The sequence below is a fragment of the Carassius carassius genome, chromosome 25, assembly GCF_963082965.1.
Source record: "Carassius carassius chromosome 25, fCarCar2.1, whole genome shotgun sequence".
NCBI classification, from domain to species: Eukaryota; Metazoa; Chordata; class Actinopteri; order Cypriniformes; family Cyprinidae; genus Carassius; species Carassius carassius.
This window is the reverse complement of record NC_081779.1, coordinates 7,832,500-7,847,854: the sequence shown is the minus strand read 5'-3', so window position 1 is coordinate 7,847,854 and position 15,355 is coordinate 7,832,500. Positions and strand designations below refer to the sequence as shown.

The following is a 15,355-nucleotide window of genomic DNA, read 5'->3' as shown; positions in this document are numbered from 1 at the left end:
ATATATCAGCATTATATTGCCATCAACCACCCTCCATTCTAGAAGTCAAAAGTTGAAAAACCCTAAATAGTTCATACACTCCGATGCCAAAAAAACAAAAATAGTCTTTTATTTATGTGAGAGTGCAATATGTAGAAGGTTAGCTTAAAGTTAAGTTTTTGTAGTTATTTATTGTAACATTGTTTTTATTTCTCTCTTGTAAACATTTTACCTTTACCGGTGTGGTATAAAATTCCAAATGAAATGTTCAAAGGCCATATTCTGAAGTGAACTCTTATAAGTGGGACTGTCTCACAATCCATATCAAAATTTGGAGCAGTCGAGGAACCCTGAGAATAAAGACAAATGCACCAAGAGGATCATCAAGGATAGTTCTAAAACATCTTCAAAACTTGTTAATACAATAAATACGATTATTTTTCTATCCATCCACAAAAACCCACAAATCTTCAAAATAGCAACACATAGCAATGTCAAACTATCAACCCAAAACACGTACAGAACAACAGATGAAACGTTTTACAGTGCAAAACTTGAGCAGGTATCTAAATCTTTGCGTTTCTATGATGCCTTCAAAAGAGTGAAAGCATGTGCAGTGCAGATGTCATCTGTTGACAGGTAAAGGAAAGTGAACTGTGCGTTCACTTCATTGTGAGGTATTAAAAGGAGGCTAAAGAGTCTCAGAGGTGCTACGTTCCTCTACATTCATCGGTGATGGAATTGCCCCTGAAGGTCCAGTCTGTGGCTGGAAACTCCAGTCTTCACCATCCAGACTTTTCCGGCAGACAGGGCAGGTGTCGTGCTATTAACAAAAAAACAAAATGAGGACAGAACAGTAATTGTCTTTTTATTTTTAAAGAAATTAACACTTATTTAGCAATGACTTAGCATTTAAGTTGATCAAAAATGGTGGTAAAAACATTTATAATGTTACCAAAAAATGTAATTTAAAATAAGAGCTGTTCTTTTAAACTCTCTATTCAACACAGAATCTAAAAAAACTCAAATATTAAGCAGTACAATTATGTTTTTACCATTAATATTCATAATAAATGTTTCTTGAGCACCAAATCAGTATTTTAGAATGACTTCTGAAGGATCATGTGACAATGAAGACTGGAGTAATGATGCTGAAAATTCAGCTTTGCTATAACAGGAATTACATTTTAAAACATTGAAGAAAACAGTTATTTTAAATTGTAATAATATTTCACAGTATTAGTGTTTTTACTGTTTTTTTTAAATCAAATAAATACAGCCTTGGTTGAGTTCAAGAGACTTCTTTCAAAAAATCTTACCAACCTCAAGACTTCCGAATACTAGTGTAGGTTATTTTAGCACATAATTTAGTTGTACATGACATATAATTTCAATATATCATGTACATCTCAGCACATTTCAAACCTACCACCTCAAAAGTTAATGTTTGCGGTATGACTTCTAGAGAGAAGTCTGTTCAAGTAATGTTAACCAGAAAGTTTGGTGTGCTCATAAATCGAAAACTGACATTTTAAAAACCCACTGGAAATTCCTGAGGGTTTTATTTTTATTAATAAACATGGGTCTGATGACAAATGATCCAGCACTAAGGTCATTTTATGAGACTCATACCAGTTGTAGCCAGGGCACGATACAGTTGCTGTGAAAGTAGTGCAGACAGGGCAGCTGTCGGACAGATTCCCCTTCAGTGTACTCCTCTCTACACACAGGGCATTCCAGCCGGCATGCTGTTAGAGAGATGTAGAAGAATATATGCACAAGAAACATGGAGAGAGACACTGTCAAGTGCTATCTACTGTGAAATGGAAAGTTGAAAATCAAAGGGATAGTTCATCTGAAAATTACAATTCTGTCATCATTTACTCAATCTCATGTCGTTGCAAACTCAAAAGACTTTCTTTCTTCTGCTGAACACAAAAGAAGATATTTTGGCTCCCATTGGCTTCTATTGTATTTTCGTATAATGGAAGTCATTGGAAACTGAAACCGTTTGGTTACCAACATTCTTCAGGTTTTATTCATTTATGTGCCACAGAACAATTAAAGCCATACAGGTTTGGAACAACATTAGTTCAGTAAATTTTTTTTTTTTTTTTTTTTTGAGTGAAAAACTTGCAGCTTAGTGAACAAACAGATCTGCAGCTCAGCAATAAATAACATGAGGGGAAGAATGTGAGTCTTGGGAAATATTTGATATAAATATGGCTTATATACAATGCACTGCTCTCAGAATTATACATATTCATCATGGTGTAACACTTTCCAGTTCACCCTCTTGAATTTATCATATTCAATACAATAGTCTGTCAGAAAAAGCAAAAAAAGCTTTCTGGAGGTGACCAGATATGTGTGACCAGCCCTGTTTTCCTTTATAGCACTTAAAATAAAGTGTGCATGGTGACTCAGAGGATTATGGGAATTTACCAGCCTGTTCTGTGGAGATGCTAACGATGGGCAGAGATGAGATCATCTCCTTCCCGGCAGGAGGGGGGCCGGTATTTTCAGACTGACCAAGCAACTGGAAGAAAAAACTAAATCTGCAACAGCTGATGAGCAGGATATTTCTAATGGTTTAGTTTTCACAAGAAAAATCTATAATGTGCTTGACTCCAGCCCGGGGACAAATTTAAGTCCCAAGAGGCAAAATGCAAAAAGGCTTGATAACTTGAGTCATATCATCAGATGACAGTGTGACTCACCTGTGTGATGACCGCATCTAAACCTCCTTGTCCCCAAGCATAATCTCCAGGGTTAGAGTGCAGCATGCTAGACCTGAGGAATAGGTTATTGATAAATCACTGGATGGATCTGTAGATAATGTCATATACAAATAAGTACATTTGCAGGAAACTGAATATCTTTTGTTGGTCCAGAAACAACATTCCTGTCAAACAGCAGAGGTGATGGGTTGATACAAATATTGTTTAAGCTCAGCCAAACTCTAAATCTGTTTGAATGATTGAGTGTTGTCTCAGAAACCTATTATACTTCACAGAATCATGGTAAACCACAAAACATACCATGAGGAGGTTTGGGAACCTGCACTATCTGAATTGGAAAACAGACCAGACAGGAACTGCTGGACCATCCTTAAAGAAACAAAGAGTATAGTATGTCATTTCTCATACGTTCTATTTTATATATATATATATATATATATATATATATATATATATATATGAATAAACCATGAATGTAAAACTTTAAATATTGATCAACACATATTCCGTCTTTTAGAACTCCTAGTAGACAGCAGCTGTAACAAGTGGCATTACACACCCCTCCACAGCCTGTCCCTGATCCAGTCTAGAGTTTCGCTGCTGGCTGTTTTGTTGAGGGGGAAGCACAGGCTCTGTGCAGTCTGACAAAGTCTCCACAGACGCTACGGGTCCCGCTGTCTCAGGGGCAGGATCACCAACTGCTGCTTCAACCCCTGAGGGGCTGCGGAGCGCGTCTGTGACAGTGGGGTCGGAAAGGAGGGCTGAATGTTCCATGAAAAGCAGCTGCCACAGCTAATGGCGAAGGAAAAGACAAAAGGCTAATAGAGAAACAAAACCATGACTGAGCCCCGCTTAAAGGGTTAGTTTAACCAAAAGTGAAAATTAGCCCATAAATTACTCACTCTCAAGTCATCCTAGGTGTATATGACTTTCTTCTTTAAAGACAAATCCAGTCGGAGTTATATAAAATACTGCCTTTTGATCGTTCAAGCTGTTTTATGGCACTCAGCGGATGTTGCAGAGCTTCAGTCCAAAAGAAGTGAAATAAAAAGCATCTCACATGGCTCCGGGAGATGAACAAAGTCCTCCCGTAGGGAATCGATGCGTTTTTCTAAGAAAAATAACCATATTTAAAACGTAATACTCACTTTAATCTAGCTTGCGCTCACTGTTGTAAATGGAAGCAGTTCCAGGGGAATGACGTATGAGGTCAGCTCTGTGCATGCGCCGCTCAGAAGTGACACGCGGAAGGGCAGGGGAAAGATCAAAACAAAACAATGGTCACGAATAAGAAATACAAAATGAGGATTTGTAAAGAAGAATGTCGGAGGATTTAGATATAAGCCAAGAGGAGACTGGTTTTCCTTTGCTAAAGTAAGGAAACTTGGCTTCCTTTGCTCCTGTTAACAAACCTTGGTTTTCACGAGACTCACCGGCGCATGCACAACGCTGACCTCATACGTCTTTCCCCCAGAACTGCTTCTTTTTACTACTTTTGGGGCTAGATTAACGTAATTATTACGTATTGAATATGGATTTTTTATTCTTGCAAAAACGCATCAATTCGCTACAGGAGGCCTTTGTTCACCCCCTGGGGCCGTGTGAGACACTTTTTATTATGGATGGGTGCTTTTTATTTCTCTTCTTTTGGACTGAAGCACTGCAACACCCGCTGAGTGCCATGAAACAACTTGAAAGATCAAAGACAATTTTTAATATAACTCCGACTGGATTCATCTAAAAGAAGAAAGCCATGTACACCTAAGATGACTAGAGGGTGAGTAATTTATGGGCTAATTTTAATTTTTGGGTGAACTAACCCTTTAAAAACACTAACTTCATGAGATTCATACTTGGCTTTAATAAATAGAATATTGATAACACTTCTAAAAAAAATTTAAATAGAATAGAATTTTCTCTCTCTCTCTCTTTCTGATATTGTAGGTAATGTTTATTTAACCAAGAAAATGTGACTGGGACATTAATTTACATTTGATTTAAAGAAAAAAAAATCCAACGATCTTTAATTTTGTAATTATTCTTAAGTTTTTATTAATATTTTGAATTATATTTTATTTTCATTTTAATTGTACTTATTTTTTCAGTAATTCTGTTATGTGCTTTTGCCATTTTTATGAATTTACGTTTATTAAATATTACTATATATTTTTATTAATTTTAGTCAGTTTTTGCTTTTTTATTAATTTCCACTTATTATTAATTTAATTGTACTGCTTTTATTACTTTGACAAGGCAACATTTTTATTTTTGTTTAGTTTTGTTTTTCATCCAATAGTTATATTTTCATTTCATTTCCAAAAATTTTTTAATCGTTTTAGTTATAGTTAATGATATATGATGCTCAAATAATCAGTTATTGGAAGACAGTGGGTATTATATTAAAAGTATTATACCTCTGCAAACTGTGAGGCCATGTCATCCTCGCCTACAGCGGCAGCACCAGCACCATCACGACTCTGAAGAAAACTAATGAAGCATTGTTTTACTCAATGTAAATGACAAACAAGTTGAGTAAACAAAGATCTATGGAATTACAGTAAAGAAAAATATTACAATCTCAGTAGTTACTGACATAAAAGCAAAACTCACCATGAGTTCTCTGACACCTCTTCAATAAAACCAGAGTCACATCTGGGACAAACATATTCCTGTTCAAACACATGCACACTATAAGGACATCATAAGTAAAACATGTTTATCTGTAAAGTTTTATAGGTTGCAAAAATAGCAGTAAAAATGTAATGTAAGATTATATATAAATAATATACCAGGGATAGTTTTCACAGTTGTCACTAGTTTAACTGCAGTGAATAATTCTCTAGGTTTGTATATTTATTTTACTATCTTGACTGCCTAATGCTATTGAGCATTTCCATTGTTATTGTCCATGAAAAATAAAATCATTTAACATGTAAAATTTGTGTGACAAACACATAATACCATGTTGCTTTAAAACACGTGACAACTTGAACCAACCTGACATTTATCTAAAAATATCTTTGTCCTGAGAAAACAGTTTAACCCTTGTGTGACCGTATTCCATGTGACTTACATGTTTACCAAATAGACATTACAAACCATGGTATTAGTATTTTAGTTTGGAGGATTCAATTCATATATATATATAGTTCTTTGTTATTATATTACATGCGCCTTTGTGTCAGACAACCTGTCCAGGACCTGCACATCTGTCAATCAATGCACGCATGCTTGTGTTTCTACTTGACCAGGGTTGCAGACGGTCGAGGCTGTGCTAAATTTGGCATCAGTGTATCTCCCAAACTTGGTTACTTAATTCCTCGCAACCATGATGACATTAGTCGCACACTACTTATAACGTTTAGTTTCGTGAACCACATCCCCATAGTTCTGTGCCAATGCGCGACAACTCAAACAAACACTACATCTAACGTTGTAAGAAATAAATGCAGTACAGTAAGTTAGTACTTCTACTGTACGTTATAGGTGTAAGAAGGAACACTTGAGGTGCGTTGAAGCGTATCACAGGGTAAGCACACAAAACGCACAAACGCTTGTTAATGAAGTATTTCTGTGTACTTACAGGCAGCTTGGGGTCGATTTCACCTCTGCAGCAGTGACAGAAGAACCGGTGTCCAGGAGCAGCAGTAGCAGCAGCGGCCTCCGCCATCTTCACTCACTCAACTATGACGTTACGCGTTGTACAGTTGGAAAGGAGCGTCGGTTGTCAAGGAGACGCGTCATTTCGAACGTTTAAAACGTCTTACTATTTAGAATACTTTCTTGACCAAAATTGAAGTATTTTCATACATGTCGTGAAGAAATACCAAGCAAAATGTCCTCTACTGTTTCTTATCAAATGCTTACTATTCATTAAGATTTTAAAACAAACGACGTTTAAGGTACTTGTATAACAACAACAAAATAACAAATATAGAAAAATAAATAAAATATTAAACATATAGTATAGACTATACTAAACCTTTATTGGCTTAATATATAGTGAGTGCAAAGGCAAAGTATAAGATGCATATTCACGAACTTTAATAAAACAAATAGCAGTAACAGTTACAAGAACATACAGCAGCAATACAATAACGTTAAAACAACAAAGTAATACTTTCATTTAGGTTAATACTATAGTGTTAAGACAAAACGTTAGATTGAAATGACGAAAAAAAGAACGAAAAAAAGTTACAAATCACAAAAGCAACACAAATAGGTTGACCAATGATAACTGCACCAATCTTGTTTTAGTTTTTTTCATTTGGATAAGAAATTGTGAGTTTTATATCTAGGTATGAAGTATGATTATGTATTCCAAAGCACAAATCACCTTCCTCAACTCATGAAAATAAAACATTAGTCATGTATAACTGCAAAGAGGTACATACAGTAGTTTAAGCTGCGTCAAAACATGCTTTTTCATAAATAATGAAATCCATCCACTAACAGACTAATAACCCTAGTGATGAATCTCTAAAACATGATATGGGATATCTCTCTTTTGCTTAAGAAAAACTTTTGGCAAATTAAACTTCACAGGTTTAAAATTCACTGCTATTTACACACAAAGAAGGAGGTCAAGGGAAAACCAAAGGCAGAATGTGACACGTCTTTGTGTAATCTGCAAGGCTTGTCTCTTGAAGAGAGACAAGAATTGTAAGCCAAAACCTGTGGTATTAGGTATTTTTACGGTCTTAACGAAATACAGTGACTTTTTCTAGCATGATAAACAGAAAGACCATTGTATTAGTTGATCATAGATCCTCACAGACAGCATATATAACCCATAACTTGAAATCAACCAACACCTAGATCCTTTTTGCATGGCCTAATGCTCAGCAAGACCAAAAAATACAACAGAAATCCAATGGTGTTTTACTACATCTTGACATGCATACAAGATGGGTCTAGGGTAAGTGCGTTGGTTTCCAATGTCATGTCTAGGAGTGCTAGAAGAAGTCACTTTGTCTTTAGGCTGTGTAAGCAAACACGTTCCTCAACACTCTACCGGGGTGCAGTGAAGGCGCCCTGTGCAGCAGAAACGGTGGCATTGGTGGCTGCCTGGCGCACTGCCTGATTGGAAAGCACACCGGTAGCAAACTCAGCCTGGGCCTTCTCAAAGCTCGCTCCAGTCTGCCTGTACATAGAATGAACCTGATGGGAGAAGATGCAAAAAAATTTAAGTTAAGTTTGGGAATGCAGTTGTAAAGTCTCTTATTCTCTCCAGGGCTGTATTTATTTGATAAAAAAAAAAAAAAAAGTCATTTAAAGTATAATTGCATTATTTCAAAATAAAAAGTACTAAAGAGCATGATGAATGTCATGCCCCACAGCCCCACTAATCACTATATCCAACAATAACATATTAAGATAAACATTTTGTATGGTTTTCAATTTATACTTAAGATTATATCACTAATTTGACTGTCAATGGATGCTGTTATTGGTGATGCGATTTACCCTCTTGAGTAACATCACTCCCAAGGCTGCCTGAGCAGTGAAGAGCGCAGCATTTATCATCATGATCACACCCACCGCCTTGCTCTTGCTTAGAGCGGCTAAACTCACGATCCACCCACTGAGACACAAATGGAAGAGAAAGAGAGCCAGTGGCCAAATTAGTAAGAATGGAATGACAATTAAAAGACAATCAACAGGTTGATAACCAAATCTGCACAAATGTTTTTTTTTTGCTCACCTGAAGCCCCAGCCAGGGATACCAATAGTCATGATAACATAAAGCACCAGTTGGGCGAAGAAGACAAAGAAAAATGCAAAGAAGTTGAAGGAACTGTCACTCCTGTTGAGAAATGGAGGCACACAATGAACAGGTCATTATGTTTGGAAACATTTTTAAAATATATATATTTTTTATCATAATAGTATAACAAACGATTATACATTATCATGTTTATTTCCCACTCATTTTGTCGTAGAGCAGGCGAAAATTGTCAGAAATCTGCATAATTTCAAGAATTACTTGTATCTACAGAACAAGACTTATCCCAAAGTTTAATACCAAGTTATGAGTTTATTCAGTAATTAACAGAAATAATGACACTTAATGCCTTTAAATGAATAGTACACGCAAACATACAATTTTGTTTCAAAAATGTGCTCACCCTCAGGCCACCCAAGATGCAGTTGAGTTTGTTTCTCAAACATATTTGGAGAAATTTAGCATCACTTGATCACCAATGGATCCTCTGGTATTAATTGCTTGACTGGAGTGGTGTAGGTAACTTGAGGATTATTGTGATGTTTTTATCAGCTGTTTGGACTCACATTCTGATGGCACCCATTCACTGCCAAGGATCCATTGGTGAGTGAGTGATACAATGCTAAATTTCTCCAAATCTGTTCTGATGAATAAAAAAACTCATCTGTCCCACCCTCAGCGAGAGACCAAAGTGGTACATACCTGAAGGCTTTGTACACAGGCCTGTACCAACAAACAAAGGAGCAGGGGGTGAAGAGGAGAAACCAGAGTATGGCAAGACCAAAACCAACTCCATTGATGGGGTCCGCACAGAACATTGCCAAACAGGAGATGAGATTAAAGAGCAAAGTGCATGCTGTGACTACAAGGAAAAAATGACGAGAGAAGTGGGTAAAAAGAGAGGGAAAGAGAAGTATAAAGAAAAACTGCAGACTAGCAAACCAATGTAGCATTAGGTTATACTTATATAAAAACTTTGAGTGTAATATTTAAAGTTCTAGTCAAAGGTATATTTTAAACTCACATAAGGGTGAATTAATGAATAAGTTACGAGTGAGTTAATGAGTTAATATAACAACTTTTGGGTGATTTTTAACTTGTCCATTGAAGAGGCTTTTGAGATTTTCTGCTCAAAATGGGCAAATAATGTTTGATTAATCAGTCTGGCCAATATACTGGTCAATCACTACAAAGAAGACTACCAATTTCTGTTTAACTAATGAAAGCATGCATGATAAATTCATAATTAAAGTATTTACTGAAAATGATGGAGGACAGATACAAACCAGACCCATCCACACGCTGCAAAAGACGTACTAAACTGAGCAAACTTACACATCCAGTAGTAGTACATGGTGGTGACAGTGCGCTGGAAACTTTGACTAATCTCCACGTTAATGTCCTGATAGAAACACGGTCCCATTGGGCAGAAGGAGGGCAATGGGGGCCAATTATTCTGACGAGCTGAGAGAGAAGAACAGAAAGAGATTCATATCCCCATTCATCAATCACACTCCATTAATGTCTTGTTCATTACCGCCAAGGTCTAAATCGTACTCCTTTGAAAATACCATCCACCATCCATCACTGTCATCTTTTTAGACGTGCTGTTTCTTTGTCCCTGAGCAACAATTTTAGAAGTGAATCTTAATAAGGCCTAAAAAAAAATTAGTTTGGTTCCGGTTTCCGACCGACCCTGTCAATTTATGTGCGACCCAAATTTATTTTATGAGACTGGGGAAGAACGGTCTTTCACACATCGTTAATTAAATTACAGTTTCCTTTAAATGCTGTTTTACACTTAAGTAATCCGTTAAAAACCATTAAGTATTGCATCAAAACCCTTTAACTGTCAATTCCTAAAGTGAGCTATAACTTAAGGTTTGGAAATCGTAACATTAAGAGAAACACGGGGGGAGTCAACAATATATCGCGGAACAGAGAGGGCACTGACAACATGCTGACAGACAGGACATTAACATTACCAGCTTACTTTTAATATGAAACAAAGTCTCATTTGGTTATTTCTCCTTTCAAATGTGGTCATTTTTTAAAGAAATGTAAACAATAAATACCGTTTTGTGGCTCTTGAATGTGTCGAAACAGATCGCTGTAAGTTAGATCATCAGTTAAAACTAACTGATCGTCTCTTGCTTCTAGTTAATTTATAGCATCAAAATCAAATAAACCACATAAATGAACATAACAAAGAATGTTTTTTGACTACAAAAAGATGTCTGTACACTCCGTTTTTCAAGTTCAAATCCTCCATGTTAATCTACTATGAGATCGCCTGTCAAACTCCCGCGAAGGCTTTTTGTGTGTGTGTGTGTGCGTTTTGCGTGTCTATGGCAACAACAGACTTTAAACTGGAATACAGAATCACTGTCGTAAAAGTACCGGTACACACATTTAAAATCAGCGCGCGCGTGTGTGTGTGTGTGTGTGTGTAAAACTGCCACTGGAGAGAGAGGGAAAAAAAAAAAAAAAAAATTCCCTACCGACCAATGACCTCAACTGACAACCAACCGGAACCAAACTTTTTTTTTTTTTTTAGGCCTAATCACTTCAGTTCTTACAATACACTTGTTTTATGTCACTTCTTTTACATAAAATCATTTTCTATTCCTACTCTACTTTGCTCTCTTCCATGCAGATATATTGTTGTTATTTAAATGTGTTCTGCTTTGTATGTTCTGCTGATCTTGACTGAATTGAAGCATTTCATTCTTAAAAAAACACACTGATTGCTTGTCCCATTTTCTGTCTTGAAAATCTGGAGAATTTTGTGCAATTGTTTATCCAAAAGTGGATTTGAAAATGGTAGAATGTGCAAATGGAGCTGGGAGTACTGAAATACTTTTAAATCAAAGATCTTCCAATAATGCATCTAGATAAGTACATTTTCTGAAAATGTGAATGGTGGTTCCACATGAAACACCCGCTGTTAGGATGTTAGACAATGTTAGGATGTTGTGGATCATTGTTAAGTCAAAACGGAAGACAACACTATCAATTATCACTGTACAAGATCTTTCGTTTACAATTAATTCCCCTGGCTAAAACACAAATCAAGATATTTTTCCCAAGCCTTCACTCACTGGCTCCAGACCCAAGTGCATGTGCATTCAGCTCTCTCTCTCTTCTCTCCAGCTCTTTTGCTTTTCTTTCTAGTTCCTCCTGCTTCCTCAATAGATCTGCTGTGGTGGCATTCACTGCAGACTGCAACAGAGAGAGAGCGAAAGAGGCAGTTAACACTTATGAAATGCATAACTGTTTTCTGTCACTTCCACATTAAGAACCATTTTTGCACAGTATTAAATAGATGAGATATATTCATGGTCAACTGTTTGAAATTCAGCTGTTTAGTGTGCTAACTATTCCACAGCAGTGTTCATTTTTAATGTATTAATTAGTGGAAAATATAATATATATTAAATTATAATATATATTAATATTGTAATTTATTCCTGTAAAGCAAAGCTGAATTTTCAGCACTCATCACTCCAGTCTTCCCGTCACGTGATCCTTTAGAAATCCCAAAGGTATCAGTAATTAATACTTGAACGGTAGTGCATGTTTATTTTTATCACTTTATTTTTATTATCTTGCTATTCCCATAAACAAAATAATAAACATCAGTCAGTGGTCTCAAGATTATCCATACAAATCAGGTTAATCATGCTATTCATTTTGTGAAAAATTCTAAAGCTGTCCGAATATAGAATGAAATAATAATAAGATCAAATTATACAAATCATCATGCAATTTTAGATGGTTAAAATGGCTTTATTGCTCAATAACCGCTCTAGAACAAATATGGCTCAATTAGTTCTAAACAGCACCTTTGTTCCATAGGATCCATAATTCTTGGGCTCAGTTGGTGTGGTGCTGCTGGGAGGCGTTTGGGCAGGAGGTGCGGCAGGAGATGTGGCTTCATAGGGAGGTGGAGGCTTCATTACCCAAAACAACAAGCAAACCAATTAATATCGTCTTAATAAAAATCTAATTAAGCAAAAATAAGCCATCATAATGATGCAAGACGGGTATAATACAACAAATTAACAGACGTCTTTAAAAACATAACATGACATAATGACAAAAGTATCTGATAAGAATTTTGTCTTGCAGAGCAGAGGTAACTCAAGGTGACGTGAAACTGTTTATATAATCCATTGTATACCCATCATGTAATGTATTAATAATTGAAGGCTTCGTAATCAACTTTGACAATGGTCAGGATGGACATATTTACCGCTGTTGTGTTGTTGTCGAATGGGTTGTAGAGATCCAGCGTGGCATAGCCAGTGTTGCTGCTGTGCTGAGTCACTGATGGATCCTGCAGACACAAGAAAACAAACTTTTCAGTTCATATATAGCAGGTGGTAGATAGATAATAAGTAAATATCTGGGCTGATACCACAAAAATGTAGCATTTTCAAGGTCGCCCTAAGAACTGGCACTTTAAACATATCTTGCACTAATATCATTGTTTCTAAGGCAATCACGTTATCTGCTATAGGGGGACTAACCTTAAGACATAAAACACAACAAGACATTAAAGTCTTCTGATAAACTGCAAGTAACTAACCAGCAATAACATAAAATAATAGAGTGCCACTCAAAGATTGAGACACACATGGGTGAATTTATGTTCTCATGATCTTAACAACCTTCTGACCTAAAGTCCTTATACTTAAATTTAGATTTAAAAGACAAATATAAACTGCACCTATGCACAGGCTTCACTTTGCCTTATTTGGCCACTATATAATTCCTACACCTTTGTGACTTTTTGTTTTTAATTTTCTGTAAAAAAAAAACTAACTTCATGATAAAAAATGTAATATTTTTAGCCTAATTTAGACACTATATAATAATATAGTTTTACATTGTTGATGACTTAATACTTTAAAATGTGGAAAATTGTAACAATAAACAATAACAAGGTGTGTCCAAACTTTTGACTGATAGTCTATTTACACATTATAATAATTTTCCTTGAATTATTTCATTCAATTATTTAGTTGATTATTTAATTTAGCTATAAAAACAGCAGCAAGTCATCAATAACTAGCAGCTCAAATTCAGAGCAGAATGTCAAGTACACAGACTGAAGGATCATTCATACAAGAACACATTAATGTAAATTCATATGACTGGTCTGGTCTTTGATGACTGTCAAGTCTTATGACAGCATCACCAGAACTACTCAAATTAAGCCACAAAAGACAACACCATAAACAGTTTACAATATTACAACATTTTTAACGGCATATTACCTGAAATGGATTGTGATCATCTGCTGCATCTGCAAAAGTGGTGTATTTTGACATTTTGGTACTGGTTTGGCAGATTTAACCTTGGCAATATATAAACACCAGAACAGTGTTGTGTAGCGGACAGTTACAGGCAGAAGTAAATCTAGTTCAGTAAATACTAGATTATAATAAATCAATTTAAAACAAACAAATCACACACGACTGGTTAACACTAGCTAGCTAACCAGCCAACATCACAACGAGACGTCAGGTGTCCGTTTCAAATCAATAGCAAAACTAGCCCTATTCTCCAGTGGTCTGTGGTCTTCTTCTTTAGTATTGTTTTAAATAATTTATCTTCCTTTGTACGATCCGACGAGCGACACGATTTTGTTTCAATATCAAGTCTGACGGCGTTGTTGTGTAGCGCTAGAGCACAGGAAATATGTTAGTATCACATGACACGGGAGTTGCCAGGTTTTAAATACGGCACAAATAACTAAATAAAATAATTAAAAATAATAACAATTAAAAGAAGCGGTCATTTTTCCACTTTGGATGAGTAAACTGTTAAATTATGTATCTTTGGAAATAATTCCATTTACAGGAATAAAATGTAAATACTTAACATTACAACTACAAATAAACTAGTCTTAACTTACACTGAACAAAACATCCAAAATTGCTTATTAGTTAGAGGACATGGCAACACGGCAGAACTGACGCTTTAAGGAAATAGTTACGTCACATGACGAGGAAGAGCCAATGAGAAAGTGCTATTATATCACATGATGAATTTATGCGAGAAAGCGCATGTGTGAGGAGTGACGTAGTGGGGCATGTTTCGCCTAACAAATTAAATTCAGTGTATTTCAGTGTATTATATTATTTTAATGACAGCATGGCCTATAATTTCTAAAATATCTGTCTGTCCGTCCGTCTCTGTTAATCGGTACAATGTAAATTCAAAAGCTCATGCTGTTTCTGTTCCCGTTTCGACCACTGGGCGTCACTGTTGCCTCGAAAGTTACGCAAGGCAAACATCGTAACTTTCCTCTGTAAAATATAGATTGGGCACCGGGGCAAGTTTTCACACGGGGAAGATTTGCTGAAGGCTTGCAGTTCTTAAGTCGTGAGTTCAAACGGGTGACAGGAGGGACCTATACTTGAGAAAGTCAGTCATATGATACCTCAAAACACAAAATATACCTCTTCTCCCCCGCTCCACGTGCACACACAATCACCCTTCTTCCTGCTCTCTCATTCTGTTGTAAGACTAATTTCATTTTCTTAGAAACCTCTCGACCTCTCTGACTGCAGACATTCAGGTTGCTTTCTTTGGTAAATGATAAAGTTTCTGCTGCTAGTATATAAAGTGTTCGGGAAAAAAAACTGTCAATGCAGCACTTTGACTTCAGTATTGACCAGATGTGGATAAAATTCACACATACTGAATGGAAACCAAGAAACTGCACTCCACAAATTGACTTTGAAACAGCATTGTTCCTGGATTGCATTTATTTTCTGCTCTGATCTTGGTGTGATAGCTTCCATCAAATGCAATACATTAATCGGTGAGCATGACATTGCGATGGTAAACAGGAATGGGACCTTTAATGAACCATTCATAAAGAAAAAATATGTTATAA

General features: G+C 36.1%; 2 protein-coding genes across 2 annotated transcripts; both read right to left on the bottom strand.

Annotated features, from left to right (window-relative positions):
- On the bottom strand, positions 1 to 6,456 carry LOC132104053 (E3 ubiquitin-protein ligase RNF115-like). Its single transcript, XM_059509240.1, has 9 exons — positions 6,304 to 6,456; positions 5,331 to 5,389; positions 5,135 to 5,207; positions 3,280 to 3,512; positions 3,021 to 3,089; positions 2,700 to 2,772; positions 2,425 to 2,518; positions 1,612 to 1,727; positions 1 to 802 (listed from the first exon to the last, which is right to left on the bottom strand). The coding sequence occupies exons 1-9, from the start codon at positions 6,388 to 6,390 to the stop codon at positions 671 to 673; spliced, it is 936 nt and encodes a 311-aa protein (XP_059365223.1). The 5' UTR covers positions 6,391 to 6,456; the 3' UTR covers positions 1 to 670.
- Positions 6,457 to 7,730: 1,274 nt separating this feature from the next.
- LOC132104052 (secretory carrier-associated membrane protein 3-like) lies at positions 7,731 to 14,263 on the bottom strand. The gene is made up of 9 exons (XM_059509239.1): positions 13,728 to 14,263; positions 12,701 to 12,784; positions 12,291 to 12,398; positions 11,547 to 11,667; positions 9,781 to 9,909; positions 9,148 to 9,307; positions 8,425 to 8,526; positions 8,187 to 8,304; positions 7,731 to 7,880 (listed from the first exon to the last, which is right to left on the bottom strand). Exons 1-9 carry the CDS (start codon positions 13,779 to 13,781, stop codon positions 7,731 to 7,733), a joined length of 1,026 nt encoding a protein of 341 aa, XP_059365222.1. The 5' UTR covers positions 13,782 to 14,263.
- Positions 14,264 to 15,355: the final 1,092 nt, after the last annotated feature.